At 42.4% G+C, this 24026-nt stretch overlaps 1 protein-coding gene across 1 annotated transcript in view; it reads right to left on the bottom strand.

Annotated features, from left to right (window-relative positions):
- Positions 1 to 24026, bottom strand: part of ABAT (4-aminobutyrate aminotransferase) — a 51185-nt gene that overhangs the window by 13032 nt on the left and 14127 nt on the right. Inside the window, exons 2-6 of the mRNA XM_057380720.1 lie at positions 16409 to 16537; positions 5838 to 5935; positions 4958 to 4987; positions 4265 to 4382; positions 334 to 383 (exon numbers count right to left, since the gene is read on the bottom strand). Coding sequence (XP_057236703.1) covers positions 334 to 383; positions 4265 to 4382; positions 4958 to 4987; positions 5838 to 5935; positions 16409 to 16478 — 366 coding nt within the window. The 5' untranslated portion in view covers positions 16479 to 16537. The remainder of the gene's footprint in view (positions 1 to 333; positions 384 to 4264; positions 4383 to 4957; positions 4988 to 5837; positions 5936 to 16408; positions 16538 to 24026) is intronic.

The raw sequence follows: 24026 nt of genomic DNA, 5'->3' as shown, positions 1-24026 counted from the left end.
GTCTTGTGCTTGCTCTCAGGCTCAAAAATCTTCACTCAGAGAACATTATTAAAATGGTTAATTGGAGACACTGTGTTTGATTTAAATCTGTTTGCAAACACATCAAGTGCTTGCATCACCCCAATGTTTACTTTTTGTAAAACTTCCCAGAGGTTTTGGTGTGTTCTTAAGCACTACAAAGCTCTTTTCATCTAGTRAGAAGTAAAACAGGCAGATCCTATCATACATTAAACTGAATCATTAGCATTCACTATCAGTCTAAGGAAAAAAGAGAAAGCTCACAACAAGGAGGGAGAGAAGTGCTTCACATACTTAATGTTTTMATTCACTTACCAGGTTCTGTGGCTGCTGTAAAAGCTTTATCAGAGAGGGATGGCTGTAACCTAATTAAAAAGAACAAAGAAAACAGTTCTATCTGGTTTCAATAAAGTAATGCAAAGCATAACCTAGAGAACAACCTTAATGCTTGACTCTTTMTGTGTAACTGGTATAGTTTTAACTACTAATAATAGAAGTTTTTTTGAAGTAGGACAAACRTATGGGCTTTTTGTCCCTCTCACRACCAGCTTTTTTTTCCCCTTCCCAWTTCCTTACTTTGACAAATTTTTGTTTGGAAAAAGAAACAACAATTTGTCATTTTTACTAAGAAACTAAGATAGCTTCAATTTTAACACAATGAAGGTGCTTAATTTATACCCATTGACATTCTGAAGAATAACTTGCTTGGTTACAGGCAAAACCAATTTATTTTTCATAAATAAAAAAACCCCCAAACTTCAAAGGAGGCCAGAATTTTCATTTTAAGCCTGATCTCTAATGTATGAAATGCCAAAGCTAGAGATTAACATCATCTTTTAAATTTCCTTGTACAAACAGTTGGAAACCTCATCTTCCCTACTGCTCAAGAAGTCAGACSATGCTAATTATGTTACAAAAGCTTATTGTGCCTCTGAATCCTCATTCCAGTGGAATGACAACAACCCTGATTATCCTTTTGAGCAATGGAGCATTAGGCCACTATGTTAACAAATCAATTATAAATTCAGTTTTGAATATTTTAGCTGAAAACAAAAGAATATCCATATTGTTTTAGCTGCATGTCATGCTGATAAATCTGTTAAAATTATTATGAAGATAATAACAGTGGCCCTTTGGGACACAGAACAACTAAATCTGCATGGCATCTGCTGTCATGGGAAGAGTTGTTGTTCTGCTAGAGGGAATGACACACTGAGAGCTGTGTCCTTGAGAACTGCACCTGTGGCTGCCTCTGAGAGTAAATCCAGTTTTTTAGAGCTCTCCAAAGTGCACAGAAGTTTGTTATAAACAGCTACCACTGTTTAGGAAGCTCAAGGATCAGCTTTGGCTTGTAAGAACTTGTAATCCTGTTGCCAGTGTTACCATAGGGGAAGATCTTTGTATCTYCTCTACTGTAACACAAACTGCTGTTATCCCTTATTTACCCTTTTCCACCCACACAGGATCTCTCCTGTTGTCTTCACTTCAGGCCAGTGGTCTGCTCTTCCTCCCAACACTCCCTACTCCTTGTGCTTCCTCAAAGAGGCCCCAGAGAAGGAAGAGAGGATCCTCARAGCCTGACTGCTGTGAAGGAGTGTGACAGARGCTGAGCTGGCACRGGGGGTGACAGTCAGGGACCAACASCAGGAAGAAGGAAATGGTTGAATAACCATTATATAAYTGTGGTAGACAGGTCCAACAGCTCCAGGCTGGCATGGCAAACAGGCACTAACTCGTTGCAGTGCCATGACCAGCACAAGGGTTTGCAGCTTTACAAATCCACTCTCAGAGGTGAGAGAGCCTGCTCTGAGGGAAGGGCACCTGCCCCATCACTCTTGTTGTGTGTCTGGATCAAYGTGACAGGAACGTACATGTCCTCCAGGCTCATGAATGTGCCTGTCTGCAACAGGAAAAACAACTAGAGCCTGCTAAAATAATGAGATGGAGAAAGGCAAAGAATCATTTGAACTGAGCAGCAGGCTGCTGTCAATAATATCAAACTACACCTGTCTGCATCTCCCTGAACAAAACAGACCTTCCCAGCACCGAAAAAGAAAAACACATTGTTTCATTTGTTATTCCAGGATGTTTGCKGGCCAACACATCAATAGCATCCCCCTTCTGTTTGGCTCCATGGGGTTTCTAACTCTATTAGACAGAATAGATACAGGATGAAAGGACTATGCTGTGCTACAACTGCCCATAAAATTCTGGTAAAAAACWATTTCAATTTTTGTTTTTCAGCAAGAAACAGCCCAGAGCATCTTTGCCTAGAGGTTTTTATACTTTAATTCTTATCTCTCCACACAGGCACTTATTACCTCTCAACCTCTGCTGATAAATATATTCTACTGTAACAGATCATTATTAAATCTTGGGGAGTCCTGACAGATTCATGAAAGGTTTTATTGGATTTACTTGCAGACAGATAAGCACAGATGACTAACAAGCACCTTGTGATCTTGTTTTGCTTTCCCAGTCCAGGCCCTACCTCTGTCACCAAGAGGGACATTATTAGTAACCTGGGCAGCTTCAGATAGTCTTGTCATTCAGTACAACTGAAACATATAAATTAATGTTGTGTGTCAGGCTTAGGTCAACCTGTAAGTATTAMATTTCCATTTACTCTTTGTTGCTTCACATCCCAGAGCCATTATCTGAGAAGGTGTATGAAACACTGTACTGTAGCTCCTTTGGGACTGAGGAACACGTTTGCTTGGATAAAAACCCAGCTTATCCTCAAGAAGGCTGGAAGGAGGAATTGCATGGCTTAGCAGGGTCAGTTACAGTACTGGAGTCTTGAATCTGTATCACCAGTTTCAGTCAACCAGAGAAAGAAAACTGCAGAAGCCCCTGCCCATTTCTCCCTATTAAGAAAATATTTCTCTCTAATTATTTAATAKTTATACACAAAACTATAGTAAAAAAGGTATGTTTGCACCATCAAGCACCAGAAAGTCAGAAAGCCTCAGTGCACTGCCTGTGCAACCTGAATTTCATTCCTTTGGAGAAAGCATTGACTTTCTCACTTTGGAGTGTGCATTTGTCCACGACTGAGCACTCSTTTCTCCAAATCAGAATTTCTTGTGTGAAGAATGGGAAGCCATGAACACTAAATGCATCTTCTTTCCTAGAAACCTAAAATCCAAGCTCAGTGGCATAGAAGCATTGTGCTCCTCTGTCTCATCCCTATTTCCAGGTGAGCAGTGGCAAAATTATCTCTGAAAGATACAAAACAGTGAGAACTTGTGTTGGGGGAAATAAGCTACAAACAGTGAAGGGTTCTGGAATGATTGCCCTGACTCAGAGCTATGAGACAGCAAAAGCATTGTCAGCAAAGAAGACTGGGACAAGCAAATACCCATTGCAGTCACAAGGTCTTAGATGCCAAAAATTTGGTAACAACCTGAACATCATTAAATTGTTTCCCAGGAAAGGAGGCCTGCAGGGATGATTTTGAGTCATCACAGTTTCTATACATAGCACAAGATCTACCTTTTAAATTACCCAGCTCTTCTACTCTTTTTGCTTCTGCAAAAAGGTAATTTTAAGCAGCTGAGAGGAACCATGGATGAGGAGCAAACAAATCAGAGTGGACTTTTCTCTTACTGAAACCTGTATCCCTTGCAGTTGGGGCTCACACGTCTGCCTTGCTTCTGCTTGAAAAGCTTCACAAGGAAATCAGCTGACTTTCCCMAGCACTCGCCAGGCCTCGTGTCTGCTCCTCAGACAAATGATCTGCCACCTCTGCTTTCAGTCAGCACCACAGCTCAGGGCAGGGGCATGCTTCATCCTGCTCCAGTCCACATGGCTCACTCCCTTTTTATTTCACTCCTTTTTATTTATTATGGAGATAGAAATGTTAACGAAAGCATATAACTTCAGGTTAAAATATCAATGCTATGCTTGGTAATGTTCAAAACTGTAACATAGTGTTACAGAATCACCAAGTGCACAAATCCAATCCAACCTGAATTGTGGAACTTGCACATTCAAATTGACATTAATACTAGAGCTTCTTCCAGGCACTACTGTGCACTTTAAGTGAGCTTTAGGTATTGAATTTGYAGTTTCTTCAGCTGTTCAAACCCAGCACTACACAATACACAGCAGCAAGCTGTCACTGATCACACCAATGTCACCTCTGGTTTATTTAATTAATTAACCAACTTCCCTAGYAGTGCCTGAAAGAAGAAAATGACAGGTTGAGGACAAAGCAAAACATTTTRGTACAACTGCCTCCTACCTATTGGGATGGAAGAAATCTGAGAGTAGAGATCCAACATACGATTGCCATCTACATCTACGAGGTAGTTCCCTCGGCTCTCTTCATAATTGCAAAAGAAGTGCACAGCTTCTGCATTCTTCAAGGAAAAAACAATTAGTGCTTTAAAGAGTGGCAGTATGTAGGAAGGTGCAACTAATGGTTATACAGCAAAATCTGATAAAAATATCTGATGCTAGGATAAAACGACACATTGTATTCATYGCATGGGAATTAACTGTACAGCTATTTTTATAAAGACTGTTAAAAGGGCAAGTTTTACTTTTTCTACAAAAATGAAGCACAGACTTGGAGAAATTGCTCATCTTAGGAAGGCAATATGCACTTAGGCTGACATACTTTTAAACTCAAGCCCAAATATGCCTTGTTTCCACTCTAACAAATTCAAAGTTTTTCTTTAAACACGTATGTTGAAAGAAAACCCCCTGATGCTAGCAAAATGATCTTGCAGTATTCAATATAAACTACAAAAGATTTTGTTCAAATGCACATACAAGCTACATATAATATACTCAGTGTGGAAAGCCAGAGTGTGGAAAGCCAGAGTGTGTGTTTCACCTTTTTCTGTGACACGCATACAAATAGGGATTTTAAAACAAGTTCTGAAATTAAACTATTAACACCCTCCAAAACACAGAAAACTTGACAAATTACCTGAATGCCATTCAGCTTCTTCATTAATTCCTGCAGAAAAACAAATGTCAGAGTCTCAGGTGTGTAATTAGCAAATGGTGATGGAGAATGCATGTTTCTTTTTTATGATCCCATAAATCTTAYGCAAACTTTGTAGTCCTGTGTGCTTACCAGGCAACTCTACCTGCCACAGGAACTTTCATGGTGCATCTTGCAAATATTACAGTCAAAACTATGACCTGTGGCATGMAGAGCTAAACAGGCTGCAAACACAGTTTAACTGTAAATCTCCAAAAAGGGAAAGCTGCCTCTCCTCTAGTGATCAACTGAACTGAGAAAACAAGAGAGGAATCAGAAAATAAGAGAAGCCAGAGTCACATGGAAGGGATACTGGTACACTGGTTTTAGAAAGACAGCTCCTTTTTATTAAAAACAAAACACAAAAAAAACCCAACCAAAAAAAACACCAAAAAACCCCAAAAAACAAAACAAAAAAAACCCAAAAAACAACAAAAAAAAAACCCCACCAAACCCAAAACACATCACATGCACAAATACTGACTCTGCCAGAGTAAAACAACACCCAGTAAATTGACTCTTGCTTTATTTCAAAACCAAAGTGTTATTTTACAAAATAAAAAGCCAAATGATGCTCTTTTGCTTTTAATAGTTCCATATGGGAACTTGGCAGTTGAGATTCAGATCTGCCTCTCAGAAGGGCATTTCATTCATTCATTTCATTGAGCTTTTTATTCTCAACCCTCTGATAGAAGTGAGTATAGACTTATGGAATCATGTTTAATAATAAAAGATTTAAGGTTTGAAATGAAATCTGTTTTCTAGCAAGTTAGACACAGGTAWAGATAAAAAAACCCCAAGTTACTGTACTTTGGAAACTTACTCTAGATCGTGGCCCAGGAACTTCTGTTTTCATCAGAGGTCCATCATAATCAAAATCCACGTCAATTTTAGCTGCAGCTTGACTGATATACCTGTGTCCTGAAAAAAATAATGAACACCTGAGTACAGACCATATTTTCTGTGCTCTCAGAAGATACCTTGCCTGACTGAGAACACTTGATAGATGAGACCAATTACATTGAACTGTCTGAAGGGAACTATATATCTCATCTTTGACCAGTCTTAAAATAAAACTAATACCAGTGAGGTGGCTTAAAAAAAATCAAGGGAAATGACAAAGCAACCCTAGAGAATCAGAGGCAAATCCTGCTGTAAAGCACAGAGTGTGAGCATCTGTTTGCATCTCTCTTGTTGAGTCTGTCCATTACCCCCTCTGCAAACCTTTGCCATGAATTCATCACCCCTATGCAGAGATGGTTCAGTGAACTACCAGTAATAACCAAAAAGCCTAAAGGAGTCCACAGGAAAAATCTGGTATGATGCTCTTCAATAGCTCAAAGAGCATTCTTTGGGAAAGATTTGTCTCAGAAAGGTAAATACATGGCTGTGAAACATGAAACCAGCATCCTGCAGTGCAGCTCTGAAATCTGAGTCCCAATCAGTGACAATTTTCCTTCTGATCTTGCTTGTTTTTACCCACATGTAAATGGGGTAAAATTTTACGTGGGTAAAATTCCCACGTGTAGGGAATCATAATAAACTTGACACCTTAAWGAAACCAAAAAGGCAAAAATCTCCTGTGGTTTACCAACAGCAGGCTCTGCTTCCCTTTCTGAAATAACTGTTTTAAAACACAGGGTTTAGGCAGACTTTTTATGATACAGAACAGTTCTGCTAATCATGACTTGCAAATATRTACATATTCTATTAAGGAGATAATATGGGGATTGTACATTTGCAAAAAAAGTAAGTACAGACTCCAAAACTCTACCAAGGTGACCAGCAAGAGACTAAGAGCTTGTTCTGCACGCTGTGGTTACATGTTGAACTAAACCATTGCTTTTGACAATTGCATTTTTGTCATGGAGCATCTGCACGCCCCTGCCCAGCACGCTATCAACAACAAATTGATCTTAATACTCTTAACTTGGGGGTATCATACTTGGACCCAAAAGAAGAGGGCATATTTTTTTTTTATATCTGTGATAGGAATTTTTAARCTGGTGCAATTTGGATGGCGCAAAATGAAGGTCCGGTACTCTCCTTGTCACCGGCTGCAGCTCAGAACTGGGCTCACCATGGAAAGTCAGACAGCACCAGCTCCTGCCTGGGGCACTCGGAGCAGCAGGGCTGAAGTCACCACTCAGCACACCCTGCTGTGCCAGGGCAGGGCTGCCAGGTGCCAAACTGATAAAATGTACCCCAGTTGGGCAGAGGGGCAGGGAGGGAGATGTCTGGGAAGGCAAGCCAGCACTCAAACACACAGAAAGCCCTTGGATGTCGCACTGCCACCAGAAACCCTGGCAGCACCAGCCCCTCTGCGCTCCCATCCATAACCACCTCTCACTGGCAGAGCTCTGTGTCAGAAATGTACCGAAAATGTTTTGTGTTTGGAAACAACGGCTGTGAAATAAACCAAATGTTTGTCAAGGAAAACAGAAGGTATCGTGCCATACTGCTTGAGCACAGCCATTCAGCCAAAATTTCCAACAGTGACTCGAGGCACTTGCCTCAGCTTGTGTCAGCCCAAGCTGGGATGTCTCAAGCAATCCTGATTTTGACAAACTATCTGGAAAATCACCGCCCTTTGAAAGCATCTGTAACCGAGCACTTAAAGTCACTGCTCACCCGGGGAAAACTTAGTCTGCAAAGATGATTATTCTCCCCGGCTTTAATTCAGTGCCTCTCTGCAAAGCTATTAATAGGTTTCGTTACAGCAACACCATTTTTGTGTCATTCTGTTTAACATTCATGTAAATTGGAGACTGCATGGCAACTGCTCCACTGAGGAGGAAAAAGTTACGGCATATAAAAAATCAAAATCTCCACAATTCACAGGCAATATGGCTGCAGGTTTAGTAGACACACTCTCAAGTCTAAAAGGGGAAAAGAGACCAAACAAACTCTTTTGTGCACCCATTTTTGTGCATCCACCCCAAGAGAGATCACAGCAAACCAGTTGCAAATGTTTCTGCTTTTCCTATGTCCCCTTCTCTCCCTCCCTCCAGGCTCTGGGTGCTATTTCATATGACAAAGGGGAAAGCACCAAGAGGCACAAAACATACAGGAGATTTTGGGACTCAGCACGAACGGGAAAGATACAGAAGCCCAGAATCATATTTGGAACCATTTGACATAGTGCAGATTCAAGACAGGTGAGCTATAATCTGCATGCTCAGTCTTTCTCATCCTCCTCCTCCCCTCCCTGCCACCACATCCCCTCTATTCACCTCCCAGGGTCCTCTCATCCAGAGAACACCTTCTTCCTTAGTCTTTTCAACTGTGTTCTCACAAAAATGCACTTCTTAAAGATTTCCTCTTCTGCAAACACCCAAGCCACTCCTGCAAGCATGCAAAGTCCTGACTGCCAGGCTCTAAAACCCAGAGCAACAGTCTTGGCCATCCCCTGGTGGGGGTGRATAACATTTCCCCTCTTCTGCTTCCCTGAAGGATGATCTGACAAATATTTTAACAGATAAGGATTCYAAATTAAACACAAGTTCAATTATTTATCTAAGCAAGGATAGAGAGATACTGCAAAGGGCATGACCTCCCCTAAAAACACTCCWGTTTACAGAGCTCCATAACAGGGACTTCAGTTGGAGAATATTTTAATCTTGCCCTAACTTGTTTAACAGCACAGGTCAAGAGGAGGTTGCTTCCTTCAACCAGGCTGTGTAACAAGGAGCCAAGCGGGTCAGTCTGCTTTGTAAATCATCATCATCATCATCATCATCATCATCATCTTTTTGCTGCTGTTTATGCCAGTCTCTTTGCACAGCAATGTTGAGCCAGATATCTAAGGCACATCTGAGTTTCCAAAAATGAAGAGCCCTTTGCAGTGCAGTGCTGCACAATTCCCACTGATAGATCCTGTCTATCGACAGGTTTCAGACACAGCAAAACTGGTCAAGTGAAACCAAAACATACAGGTCTGTCTAGAAGAAGAGTTGATTTAAAGATGATTTTTATCAAATCAGTAATGTTGGTCAATTTGTGAGATATTAGTTTTTTAAACAAAAGCTTCAGGGGCAGCTTATCCAAGCCACCATAATTTTCAATAAATCTGTGAATCAGAGCCAGCTAAAAACAGCAACACAGGTGAACAGGCTTCCCTGCTCTTGYTTGTTATATCCTAAAGCCCATTACAGGCCATCAGGCGCTACAGGAAAGTGATTTCTAGGCTGATTCACTGATACAAATTTAATTTCACATACTTGTTTTCAGGAGCCCACAGAATATCTCATTTTATTAACTCCAGGATAATGGCAGCTGTACCCATTTATTGATCTTACACTTGCCAAAGCATTGTTCCACCTCCTGGTTCAGACAAACATTGTGGCTGGAATCTGAAGGGACAGCTTGCCATAAACAAAACAAAAATGCCCTGTGTCACCAGATCAAAGGATTTTGAAAAGTGGTGTTTTTTTTTCTTTTTCTTAGGTACAGGATGAATAATATATGCCATAACAAAACCCTCAAAACCTCAGAACTCCAACACACTAGCAAAGTTTTGATAGTAAAAGCGAAAACCAAAGTAGACTGAATCCTCAAACTTTATTTTTTAGTGAAGCTCTTCTCCTTGTGAGAGCATAATAAATGATTGGCATAAACTCACACAATTTCTAGCAAGGTCAGTGGATTTATTCCAAATAGCCCACTTCACTACTCATCAGACAGGCACACTTGTTCACAGGGTTGATTAAAAATAAACAAAACAACCCAAATTTTAAGACCACAGAAACACCGTTCCCCCGTTTGCCCCATTTTAGCTATTTTTTCTTTTTCTTCCCTTACTCTTATTCAAGCAAATTGGGATTCTGATCAGAAATTGCACTGACAGTGCAAGTGGTGGCTCCTGACGAGCTGTGTGTGACTCTGGGGGCACACAGAGGTCTGGGGACACACACAGGTGGCTCTGGGGACACCCACAGGAGACTCTGGGGACACACAGAGATTTGGGGCATGCACAGGTGACTCTGGGGGCACACAGAGGTTGTGCAGCCCCAGCACTCACATAAGGAGCTCTCCTCAGCTAAGGGCACCTGACAGCACAGACACAAACTCTGTTACTGCCACAGAGCACATGAATTTTGCAGCCCAGTGCTACCTTGGTGCTCAGGGTCCTGTCAGGAAGCTCATGGTGACAAAGGCAAGGAAGCAGAGCAGTTTGGAGTAGCTGAGGACTGGCTCAGCTGGAAGWGGCAGTTTTGTGAGCACAGGGCATGGCCCCAGCACTGCTCCCCTTCCCAGAGCCCATTTGCTCCCAGCCCCAGCACWGCCCTCATTCTGCAGGCCAGACAGGGAGCTCAGGCTCTCAAAAGGCACCAACGTCAGAGCCCGGCTCAAAGGCAGCCTGGGCACCCCCTGCCTGAGCACTCACCATGTTTCTGGCATCCCCTGCTCCAGATCCCCTGCAATGCTTTGTCCTCCAGCCCCTGAAGAACAGCAGGACACGGGTGCTGCCTCCTGCCTCCCCGTGCCTGTAGCTGCTCTCCTGCAAAGGCTTTCCCAAGCAYTGGGACATGGTGATGGATGGCTGCATCAATACCTGCTTTGTTTAGCCTCGAGGAGGATTTCAGGCTGTGCTCTGTCTCCTTTGCTTCCCCCCAGCCCAAGCATCAGTACCACAGCCTCCTAATAATGCAAGTAAATGCAAATAAATCAGGTCACTCACTGTAGTGTTTCATCCCCTGGGAAACTGCAGGAGGCTCTGCTCAGCTGACATTTCTGTCTTGAAGGTACTCAACAAGCTTTACAACTAGCCCAAATTTTTCCTGTATGACTTTTAAACATCAATTTACCCTGCAAYAGAGACCCTGAAGATACAGTGTAATTCAGGCTACTCCAATCTGATAATTAGGAGTCCTAGACATTTGAATGCCAGGCCTGGATTTCTGCCTCCCCAAAAGATAGCAGAGGTGGGACAGACAAAACCTGAGATTCTCACTGTGACCAAGCAAGGTATTTTCARGAATTGAGAATCTCTGGTGGCTGGTCCTTCAGTGAACTAACATTAACTTTGTAATAAAAGGTAATCCCTTGATTTTCTGTTAACATCTAAACATAGTGCCATAGAAAAAGGGGATTTTGTGTTATATTATCTTAAGAACAGGAGCAAATGACATAACTTCATGTTCTATCTTATAAGTGTGTAGAGCTAATGGGCTCCAACCAAGTGTCCTTCTCTGAAGAAGCATTACCAAAGCTTTTGAATTATATTTAGCTAACATAATCAAGAACAGCACCCCTTTTTTCCCTGGTAAACAAAGCTGTCTTTTCTCATTGTGGCAAAATTCAAAACACAAACATAGGTACTGTTAATGAACCTAATTTTCTGAGAGCACATTGGCTGAATAATTTGCAGAGAATTTTCTACCCATCTCATTTAAACAGAGTGGATACAATAAGTTAAATTCTACTTTCTTGCAGACTTCTCAAAGCTCTCATCACACACCATCTTTCTGAACACTCAAATAACATCAGCAAATTATCACATCCTTCCTTTTCATCCAACAGGATGTCATCACTCTCTAGCAGGCARAAATGCTCATTTCCCAACTTTGCTTCCCCATGCTGCCCCCATCGCTCAGCAGGAGTCCCAGTCAGCAATTCTAACAAAGTACCACGTTGCTATAGCAACATAATTAATATAAGTGCACCCTGCTAATTTGGGGATGCTGGTAGCCACAAAGAGCACCACTGTTGGCAGGTCTGTGCTGAGTGCTGATCTCCGATAGCAGAGCTACAATCAAGGCAGGACTAGAAAGAGCTTGAACCTCTCATGGGCTTGCTAAAAATAACACTCACGTTAACACAGCTCCTGAGTGCACAAGTGGATATTACGTGGGAGAAACTCCAGTGGAGGCACTGAAATTACATCGGTGTAATTAACAGAAGGAACAATTTTAAGGGGAAAAAAAAAAAAAAAAAAAAAAAAGAACAGGGATNATCGGTGTAATTAACAGAAGGAACAATTTTAAGGGAAAAAAAAAAAAAAAAAAAAAAAAAGAACAGGGATGAAAATGCATTCAGGCATAACCAGATCTCTCCAACACAAATGTCCTGCTGTGAAAGGGTTTGGGGGAAACCAAGAACGTGCCCAGAGAGGCACAATCCATGTGCCACAGCACTGCTGCCCTGTGCAGTGCAGACAGCCTGCCTTGCACGCTGTTAACTTCCCCTCCACGGTGTCGATCAAACCACCTTCCAGACAGAATTTTTAGAGCATGGAGGCCCTGACAGCCAAAAGTAGGAGGACTGTGATTTCCTCTGAGTCCTCTTTTAGGTGTTACAAGTAGAATCTGTTACTAACAGATCTTGAAAGGGAATGGCAATAGGCCAGGCTAGCTAGAGATGTTTGGGAAATGAACATCCCTATTGCATAACATTGTGAAAACTGAGATTGCTATTTACAGAGTGCTTATGCTGCAAGATCAGAAGCTTTTCCACATGAGATTGTCTGTGTTTCAGTACTCCCACATACAYATTTTGGATTCTCCAAAGATGAAGGAAAAAAAAGCTAATACCACATAGGCCATAAAGAAGGGGCAATCCTGTAAGAAAGAGCAAGAGAAGTTCCCCTTTCCATCACAGCACAATTCCAAATCAACACCTCTGCACTTATGGAAGGATCCAACTGCTGGTCTTGCAGTTCTTGTGTTCTGAACCAGTCACAACAGCCTCCCTCTTTCAATAGCTGTCATCAGAACACCTCAATAGCTGTCATCAGAACACCTCTGGAGCTGAAGAGCCACCAGGAATACCCAGGTGGGTGAACAGCCAGCAGGGACACAGCCACCCTTTGTGGCACAGAAGGAACAAGAAAATGAGATAGGAACATCACATTCACTCACGGAACTGAAAACAGCAGTTCCAGCTTAGACTCTGCCTTGTATCAGAGCCTGCTTACAACAACAGGCTTTATATGAATGTTTTTATACATGACAGCTTTTTGTGAAAGCGTTTGATCAGACAGAAAACAAAGGTTCCTCAACTGAGTAGGAGAGGTTGCACTCGAGTTTCCACAGCATCAGCTGAAGCTGACCTCAARCTGACCTCTACAGTCTCAAGAAAGGGATTGTTCTCTGCTTCTCCCACACATCCCTCACACAAATCCAGGCTGTTGTCTMTGATTTCCTTAGGGAGGTTCCTAATGTACAAAGCAAATAAAAAAAGTAAAAAGCCTTAGCAAGGATCAATACTGGAGACAAAAGTGTGACTGAGAATAAATCATTCTCATGGCTTTGCAGCCTCTTTGTGATAACTGCGATGGGGACAAGTCAATAACTAGCATGAACATYTCTCAGACTTTACTGCAGCACACCTGGGTGATAAACATTATTATCCTCTGCAGAGAGACAGGAAATAGGCTGTTAGGTGAAGTACAGTCTCAACAAGTGCTGATCCACTTAGGGCACTGCAATGGAAGGGCACAGAAACTGGAGGAGAAAAACYGGACCTACAAGGAGAGACTCGAACAGTATTTAGCTCAGCAGAGAGAAAATGATGAAGTTTTGGGGGAGGCAATTGTTATCAAACACGTAAAAGGCTGCTGCAAAGAAAAAATAAACATTCCAGCCTCCAGGTCCTTTGAGGGCAGGACAAATAGTAAAGATTTGATTTTTTTCACTATTTTGAAACTTAGGCTAAATACGAGAAAAAAAGTTTTAAAAGTGAGGTCAGATCAGTGATGAGCAAATTGCCTGGGGAGGCTGCAGAAGCTGCAGAACACATCAGCATCCTAGAAGGGCATGGGTGTGCACTAATGCAAACTGATGCTACCTTCAGGCAGCAGCCTGACCTTCTGCTGTGCTTTCAGTGCAGGATTCAAAGATAAATTCAACCCCTTTGGGGAATCAGCAGGAAACTGAGCTACATCCCTGATRTGCCAGCCTATCTTCATAGCTATGGCACTGCCCCACCAGCCAACAACCAACTSCATCTTCATCTGCCTCCAAAGCATGGAAAGAGAACAGCTTTCCTGCTGCAGKGCCCAGCTGATAAATCCAGAGCTGGCACAAAGGAATAAACATTCACATGTACAYTCCCAGCTGTGATCCACCTGCAGCACACCAGGCTGACAGGAGCAGCAGAACTCAGCTCAGGTAAGATGTAACACCAAGGCACATCCCCATTTCTCCAGTATGAGCCACCTCTCCTGGCTCTGCCTGGCTGACACCCACGGACAGCACAGTGCAGGAGGCTTTGGAAAGAAAGATTAGGTTTGTTACTCATTCTATTGTTGTTCTGCTACCCTTTAAAGTCTAGTGAACTTTATCTTCAAGGGCAAACTATCAAGCAGATCAAACAGAGAAGGAAAACAAAACCATACCTGAATTAAGGACTTTTTTTAAGGAAGGCATGATACTTACAGGCTTCACATTTTTGGGTAAGATTTAAGTTGCAAATTACTTTCACGTGTTTTGCTTAGCTTTTGCATTTTGATCAACCTACATGATTTGCATTTTCCCTTTTTGGTTTGCTTGCCAGGGGTTAGCATTGTGTGAGTAATGAGAACACTACGCAATGGTTAAGGAAAAGGACTTCCCAACTAGAGAAATAGTCAAGGATGAAAAAATCTCTTTGTGTAAATAAATCTATCGCAGATTCAAGATGAACAGGATGATTTGCTTAATGCACACACACAACTGAAACATGACAGCCTACAGACACAAAGACCTACCAAGAGGCAATCTACTCYCTCCTCTCCACCTCCATCTCCCGCTGGCAACCCTGTAATTCCATTATCCACAAAAAACCCAAAAAGTACCAGCACAAATGGCACTGCAGGATTTCTGTGGGAGTAATGTACAAATCTCTTTTTCAGTCTGTAAAGCTCTGAATTTGAGTGCTCAAAAATACCTTGGAGGTGAGCACTCTGGAGCAGAGCTCCTGGATGTCACCCTCAGCACTTCCCTTAAAGCCACAGAGCCCAGTAGCACTGCAGCCTGAGCTGGGGCTGACAGGAAAGCTCTTGTGTGAGCMAGCAGTGTCACAGGACACAGTTCCTGCCATGAGGGATTCTCCTCTGGCTCCATCTCTCCTGATCTCGGCTCACTCACACAAAGTGGTCAGACCTAAGGCTGTCTGTTCCTTGCCTCRGTGTTTTAGCAGGCTTGGGAGTTTCCTGGAAGCAAATATGGATTAATGGAGTCCGGAGTTGCTTTTCTTTCTTATGAGGATCTACACTCCCTCGGTGATGGTGAGAAAGGAAAAGGAGTTCATGTATCTGCTGTCCACTTCCCTCCTGTACCTCTGTGCTTGGGAAGCAGCACAGAATTGTGCACACACCCAGAGGGACAGGGAGCATTAAGTGATGCTGAGGTGACAGATTAGCTCAAAGGACTGACAGCTAATGGGGCCTGCTTGCTCCAAGCACTTTCCATTGCCCACTATTGACCAAACGATCCCTGCTCCTGCCCAGGGTGGATAATCAGTGCGTCACTCCCATAAATAGAAGCRTATCCTGCACTGAAACACTGACCTAATATTTTCTAATAGTTACAAGACCAGACTTGGTATTCTTTAGCCAAAGGTCAGTTGCTCCCTGAAGTGTATTATTTAAAAGGAAATCAATAATGTTTAAGTTTCTGARCAAATGGAAGGGTGAGCTTGGTTTATCCTGGCAGTGGCAGAAGGAGCACAGTGGCATTGCAGGAGGGTGGAAGGACAGGAGAAACACTAAGATTTACTCACAGAAAAAGCCATTCAGCCATACTGTATTCAGTGTAACAGTACATGGAATAGATGATCTGAAGACTCCACACTGCTTTGTCCAACAAAGCCAACAGGAATTTAGTTTTTATACTTATTTCACAGAGGTTTAATACACACATACATACACTAAATTGCAAGCCAGCGCCAAGCAAAAACTTGGCCATTCACTTGGGAGAAAGTAGTTTGATGTATGGCAGGTTTTTACACAGTAGAAACACACAATCCCAGCAAGGGCCACCTCTTCATGTCAGTGACAAAAAACTTCCTCACAAGGGAAGATGGGCAGGGTACACAGTGCAAAGACAAAGCCCRGCTCATCTTGATGGATGAGTGTCTCATCTTTGCACCATGTAAAGCCAGAATGTAAAAGCAGAGTTCCAAGGGCTGTAGAGCTTTCCTTCAGCTAGCAAATTACAGCACAAATTATTAACCTGATAAGTTCTTATCTGCTGAATGAAAAAAAAACAAACAGAAAACACTTTGGACTACAGTTGTGGTCCACTTCAGACTACAATTGCATCATTATCTAAGATGCACAGCATCATATTCCTCATTTTGAGAGGCTCAATACCACAGGACAAACACCAGCAATGTTCAAACTGGAATTTTGTCCATCAGTGTAAAATTAACACTTACCAAATACAAAGCAGGAAAATACAAGGAAACACTTACCAAACACCAGCAGTCGGGAGTTTTGCTGCAGGCAACAGGTCAGCTGTCGACTRAGCAACATTGACGCCATTTTATCTTTTCTTTACTGAAAAAGACTCAATCTTGAGAGATTTCTTTCTGGTTGATATTCTGGAAACAAAAAAAAAAAGAAAAGCAAACAATTATTCATGTCCCTGTAGATGCAACCACTGTTACTGTGCTATTCATTTCAATTTCCCTTTTCACTATTTTCCATCCAAAGACACCGAGAGCATGGTTTGATGGATTAGTGGTGACATTCAGAGCATCTCAGGACTGAACCCCACATCTGATGCTTGGCGTGGTCTTGGCTGAGGCAAATGCCTTCTCAACCAAAGCTGTATCTCCCAGCTTCAGGAGGGCCAGTAGTACAGGTCAGCACCTATTTTCTTTTGCTCTTCCTCTCTACTTTCTCTATATAAGTAAACTGCATTGAACTTTTCAGAAATTGTTTCCAGTTGGTCTCTAAAGCTAGAGCTGKTTTKTTTTTKTTTTTTTTTTTTTTTGTTTGAGCCAAGTTTATGAGAAAAATCTCATCTAATACAAAAGACAGCAGGACAAGCATTAAGAAATAAAAGAAAAGCCATCTCCTGAAAAACCAGTTTTTACCCATTAATCACAATTGTGTGAATTAGTGAGAGCTGGGAATATCCAGCCTGAAGAAGGCTCAGGTTGCACCCCATCAATGTGTAATAAATACCTGATGGGAAGGAATAAAGAATGAGACAGGGGCTTCTCAGTGTGTCCAGTGATGGGATAAGAGGCAAGGGCACAAACTGAGATACTCTGAGCTCCATCTAAACACAGAAAACCCTGGGCAGGTCACCCAGAGAGAGCATGGAGTGACYGTGCTTGGAGATACCCACGAATAGATAACCCAAATGGACAATGGACTACTTTAGGAGAGAGTGCTTGAGCAGGGGGCTGGGCCAGACACCTCTCAGCTCTCTCTCAATCCCAGCCATTCCATGTTTCTGGAATGGTTACACATAAATGACCTTGGGAAGTTGAGTAGCATGAACAATAACATGACTCCCTTTTCACTGCAGATCACTTGTGCAGAAAGCCCRGCTGGAAGTCAGGAATAGATAAAACAGGTCATTGAATGATTATCCAGGACACAGGTTAAATTCAAACTTCCAACTTAGCAGCATGGCCCCTTGTGTTCTGTGTAGGACACTGAAGCCCTTTGCCTGGCATTTACACCTCATTGGATGCAGACCATGTAGCAGCAGTGGACCGAGGCGTGCAGTCCAAACAAAATGTCACTATTATCCATAAACCTGGAAAAAATTCTATTTAACAAAGACAGTCAGAGTGGAGCTGATCTTCCAGCAGAAAGAGATCACAGCTTACATCAGTTTTATGCCATCAATAAAACATGCCAGCAGATGATCRTGACTGGATTCAGGGGAGTAGCCGAACTATTGCTACCATGACAGGTATCTCTTACCCAGTGTTAAAATATCATAAATTTAGTTTCTGTACTGTCTTTAGGCAAAATACTGTTTGTTCTCCTTCACACTTGAACTTTTTCAAAATACATAAAAGAAAACAAAACTGTCTTGCCTACAGAGATTTATAAATTCATAGACCTATTAAGACTCAGGAACAAAATCAATTCCCTGTACCTTCCCAGACAATTGACRCAGCTAAATTTCACTCAGTATGCTCGAAGTTCAAGTTAAAATTCAAGGTATTTTGCAATGTGCCTAGGTGAGCAAACTCCTGCACAATGCTTGCTCACTCATAAGTGCAAGATTAGCTTCCTAAGGTTTTGGGTCACAAGTGCAGAGGGAACTAGTTAATTTTGTTCTCAGAAAAGAGTAACTTCACCTAGAAGACAAGGTTAGTTTCATTCATTCATTATGTTATCTCTCTCAGCTTCTTTCTGTAGTTGTGCTAACTTTTGCCTAATCGATGTGTAAAAAAAATATCCCAACACCACAGATTTCTCATCTGAGGACCACCCTCTAACAAAACCTGAATGCCAGTCTAAAGTTAGTRAGAAAATGCCCAGCACCTCGACTGATATCTTCTGCTCAGAGCTGTTTATCTGGTCTATACTTCTCCAATCTCCAATCCCCTCCATAAGCTTGCTCTGCAAAGTATTACTTTTGAAGAGTAAAAGCTGAGGTGAACACAGCTCTACAGGAACTCACAAAAGGAGCAGTGCAAATGTGCTTAACAACCCACCAAGGTTCACTTCCTTGTTCTCATCCCCTTYAGTCATCTCCTGTGGGGGTTTTGCTGCCTAACTTTCCTTCTTCACAAGGGTGAGATGCCTCTTCACAYATAAATCAAACAAACCTTCCAGTCACACTCCACAGCTGTGCCCACCTGTGTCCAGGTTTCCCTTCCTCTTCCTTCCCCAAGTGAACCACAACTATGTCTGCTCACAGAATATTATTTTTTTCTGTTTATCTCGGATTGTTCAATAACTAAACTACAGTATTCATTAGAGGCTGAAAATATAATTGGAAATGATAYTGGCTTTCTGAACTACTTGTAGGAAAAAAAAATACTGCATGAGGTTTAAAAATAAAGTTTAGCCCTAATTTTCCTTGACAGTTCTTACATAAAAAGTTTTACCATTTTCTAGTCCAGAGTCAGAAYAAATCATGTAATATCACATGTGAGTATAACTAAACCCAACGTCTTTTCCATCTCCATTATGCACACAGGCTCTCACAGGAGATCAGYTGATGATTGGTATCTCAGTCTAAGCACGCATTATTTGGTTATCACAATAAGCAATTTGAATTTGGCCTCCCTAACCCATCTCCTGATCGATTCCCAGCCTGTTCCAGCACTGCAAGCAGCAGCAGCAGCAGCACAGTTTGCAAGCCAGCAGAAATCAGCCCTCTGCACATGTCAGAGCCGCAGCAATGCCACGCTCCATCACCGCTGCTGCTCCGGAGCCACTGCGGCCAGCTCCAAACTCCTTAACTGCAGTAAAACACAGCCACCAATTTCAGATATCTGACAGGAAAGGTGATGGGAAGGACCTCAGACCCTGAAGGGATGAGACCCTTCTAGAAAAAGCCTTCCCTAAACATTTTTCCTCTACTGGCAGCTGTGTKAGCTGGAGAAGGCCATTGGTGCAGATGACTCTAGAGAGCTGCTATTCTGAAGTGAATGCTCAGTACCTTAATCTTCCAAATGCATTTGCATAATTTTGTATATAATTCTGCATTACATAAACTGTGTTTGCCACTGCATGGGTCTAAGTCACAGCCACATTCTTCTAGTAAGAAAAATTATTTTGGAAGAGGAAGCTCAGTCCTGTTTATCAAGCACACAAAACATAAGGATATGTGGATTTTTTAAATGCATGCTGTGAAATTGGATGCTTTTCTTTAAAACAGCAGCTGCTAAATTTCTGTACCAAGTGATTATTTCCGACAGATAAAACTAGTTACTAGGGACAACAACAGTCATTCTGCAGCAGCACAGAAGCATAGTGAACATAGAAAGATGCATTGTTTCCATGAACAAACATGTTTCTTGGGGGGGTAAACCCTGGAAAAAAAAATTTAAATGGGGGGGGTCTTGATCCAGATATAAGAGTGAAAATATACAAGCTAGGAGTTCATGCAGCAAGCAATCTCWCTCCCTAGCAGAGAAGCTAATGCAGCATGACATCTGTGTGCCAGGCTGCAGCTCACAGAAAACATCCAGGCTGCCCTGGAGAACATCCTCTGGGGAGTGCAAAGGTAAAGGCAAACTGAGACCCGGCTGGATGGGAGGGCAAGTCAGCTCTTGAAATTTGCATCTCTTTCTTGCAACTCCTGCCAAAGACAGAGAAACCTGTTTGAAATTCATGGGGGCACATTCATCTGTCCCTCAGCTGCTCCAAACACATTTAACCAGGAACAATTAAGTGGTTTAGAAACAGCAGCACAAGCTGCACTGGGCAATTACTTCACAAGGCTTCCAAAAAGTGGATTTGGGGAGCTGGGGAGCAGGCACCTAAAGGCAAATTAATTCTTTTTTTTTTTACTGTTTTCCTTACTTGACTTTTCTAGGCTGCACAGCAAGGTATGTATAATTATGCTAAGTGTTAATTATTGTGAAATTTAAAGCATCTCTATCTCCTAGTCCTGTGTGCTTTGATGTGAACCCAGCCCAAAGCTCACTCGTGCTGTGCAGGGGMTGCTGGTGGCTGCTGCAGCAGTCCCTGTCCCTCTCTCAGAGTCTTTGGCAGCAGCAGCACCGTGCCTGAATGCCARCCCTCCCTTCCCACAGCCAGCCTGCCCTGCATCCCCCAGGTGAGCTGGCACACTCAGGTTGCAAGGAGGGTGCCCCTCCAAGAGGCAAAAAGGCTCTTCATTCCACAGCTCAGCACACTCTGACACTGCACTCTGTGCATCTTTTAACAGTGGAAGGAATTGCAAATAGAGAGACCAAACCAGCTGTGGTTTTTGTCACTAAAAAGGACCATATTGAGAAATCAGGCAGGACTCAGGTCCGTCCTGGAGTTGYTGAAGGGGCACAAGGCTCCTGGCTTGGAGTGTTCATGAACAAGCATCTTTAATGATGGTGATGCAGCTCAAGTATTTTACTCCTGTAAACAGCTCAAGGAGATCCCAGAGTCTGGAACAATTTCACAAAGAAATGGAAGTATGGCCAAGGTGGAAGACAGTCGAGGCTGCCATCCATTAAATATAATCATATCCTTCCTTAGGCTGCATTTGAGGAAGAATCAGCAATTTAAGGCCATCATGGTATCTGCCTAAAAAGATCAAGTATGTTACAGCACCCACTGTAGGAAAATCCACAGCCTCACCCACCTTTGGGSAGACAGGGATTGTCCACATCCAGCAGGAAAACAGGAAACAACTGAATGAGTTCACCGTTATTGACAGAGCACAGGGTGACATCAGAAATCCTGACTTGCTGCTTTAGCCACTCAAATGTAGTAAACAACAATGTAAATAAAGAGGCCTGGCAGCATGTTGATGTATTTATCTGCAGTTCACTGGGTCCCAGRAGCAGAGTTAAGAGTTCAGTATAGACTATGCATTTATGAAAGCATGAGTGCAYACAACCAAATACAACAGGTCCTCTTACTTCAACAGGGCTTTTTTCCCCAAAGTATGTCTGAAACTATTCCCAAATTTGTCTGAAACAAATTTGAATTAGCTTACAATAGCATTTGCAGGAGAAGTTTGTAAGAGTTACACCAAGAATTTCTAGGCATAGCTAAAGTTATCTCAAATAAAATAGAATATAATTGAATAGGAAGTCCTATCACGAGAGAATTGCAAGAAAAATTAAATCTAGTGTTCATATAAGGCTAGTAAGAGATTTTTTCATCTACTGTCTATATAAACTCTGCACGAAACAGAACTGGAACCCTTGGCTTGAAGAAGAGTACCTGGCAGCATCCTCATGAGAGGGCACAGCAAAGAGGAAGAAGTTGCTCATTCCCCACCTTGGTCAGCCAAAGGCCACAGCCTCATACTCCAAAAGGAAAGGTGGTTACAAGCACYCCACAACATCAACCCCATGCAGCAGGATCAGGACAGAGATGGACACTAAGAAAAGGAATGCTGGGCCTGCAGGACCCAACCAAAAGAGACCCCTGAGCACYTTGAAGTTGAATTACGTGGGCCAATTTCATAGGCAGCTGCCAAAAAAGAGCAAAGTGTGGCTCTCCCCAAGGCCTGGYGAGCCTGTGCCTGCAGAGCAGGGCCCACCAAGGCCCTTCCCACCAGGAACACCAGCAACAAAACAGGCACCTGCAAATGGAAACATGCTTCTACCACCTAAGTGGCTTTTGCCAAAACCCACTTCACAAACTGACAGGCTGCTTATGCCTCTAATAATCTTAATGGCTCTGTGTAGAACAGGATGTAATTGAAAACTCCATGATTGTACTTAAGTTGTCAAGGACACAGTTGTCATAGTTACAAGTAAAGCTCAAGTGTCGGTTATTCAGGGTTGCTTATTTATTTATCGACACCAACAGTGTTGGACAGTCCCATGAGTCTTCAGAAAATAGAAATGGGGACGTTGGTTTTGTCCTTCAAGTCTTGACAAAACAGTAAATATTGCACACAAAAGCATAATAAATTGGCTTTTTGCACAGCTCCCTTTTCTCCCTTCACATGCAGCTGGCATTCAAGTCACTCTATTGTGAGCACTGCAGCAAAAGCCCAAACCAAGATGCACTGCACRAGATGAAAACCTCACACCTACAGCTTGGAAGAACTGCCCAGTATCCATCAGGACACAGCAATCACGACCTGCTACATAGGACCTGCAGTGAGGTCAGGGCTGAACCAGCAGTGCAGCCAGAATACAATACTTCAGTCCTTCCATTAAGTTTTAAAACTCATTTACAGTCAGAAGTGTCATTACACTCMTGTGTCCAGGTTCTCCTCCCCAGGTGCCCTCTAGGCAGGGTTTGGTGGCTGGACATGAACATACAATTTTTTCTTAAAATAAATAAAAATATCTCTTTCTTCCCTTCTCTCAGTTTACCCTCTGTCCAACAAATACTGGACCAAGGAAAGACTCCTGGTMCATAAACCAATGACTAAGAACAGGTAGGAATGCTGTGATTATGGCACACTAGGATTCAGGTGACCCACTAAACTTTTGAGCAGCTTGTTTTTGATTCAAGAACTATTGGCACAGCTAAGATGGGATGAGATGTGCCCATACCTTCCCTRTGAAAGAAGTACATTGTCTCAGGAAAAGAAAAAAGCATCTGTCAGAAATTGGGTGAGTTCCAGACGCAAAGCCAACAATATTTCCATAAATAGCATAACGGTACATAAATGCTTATAAAAAGCAAGCACAATTAAAATTGCATTTGCTGAAAAATTCTAAATATTTTTTTTTTTTTATTTTTTAGTAGTTTCCCCCTGAAAGAAACCTGCACTTTGATATTTCAGTGAACTTTAACAGTGAGGTACATACAAGAATATCTYTTCAAGCCTGTATATTTTAAATCCATTATTTTAAATGCAGATAGCAACAACTTAACCAAACTATGCCTGTTCATTTCCACATATTTCCCAGACCAAAACAGCCCAGCTCACAACGGATTAAACAAATTATGGCAYAGCCGTGTTTTTCAGATTAGCTGCTCCACAAGCATTTTGTAGTTTTGAAAAATTCAAGTAATGCAAAATACCCTCAAGTGGAATTTCCAAGTAAATTCAGTTATATTCCTTGCAAGATTTTAGTCCTCAGTATCTTACTGCTGCCTCCTCAGAGATCAAGAAAATAGATAAATAGCATCAGAGCATTTTTTTTTTTCCTTTTTGCCTTAAGACATAAAATAGCTCACTGGGAGACAGCCTGCACCAAACCGAGGGAAACATCTTATGCCGGGGTGAGAGCTCTGGTTTCTCAAGGTGACCCCCATTCCTGCTGAGGACAGGGAAAAGCAGAGAGAGGCATGCGGGAGATTTCTTGTCCAGCACACAAACCAGGAGCAGCTATCCACGGGCACTATAACAGCACACACACCGCTCAAACACAAACSCGCACCTTCCCCTGCGGACACGGAGCGGAGCGCGGCCAGACCGTGCCCACCCCGACCGCCCGCGGGCACACGGCACMGGCACTTACAGGACTCGGATGC

The sequence above is a fragment of the Malurus melanocephalus genome, unplaced genomic scaffold (assembly GCF_030028575.1).
Source record: "Malurus melanocephalus ecotype Western Australia unplaced genomic scaffold, MMel_1.1 scaffold_468, whole genome shotgun sequence".
NCBI lineage: Eukaryota > Metazoa > Chordata > Aves > Passeriformes > Maluridae > Malurus > Malurus melanocephalus.
The sequence above is the reverse complement of the archived record's forward strand: the minus strand, read 5'-3'. Positions and strand labels throughout refer to the sequence as shown.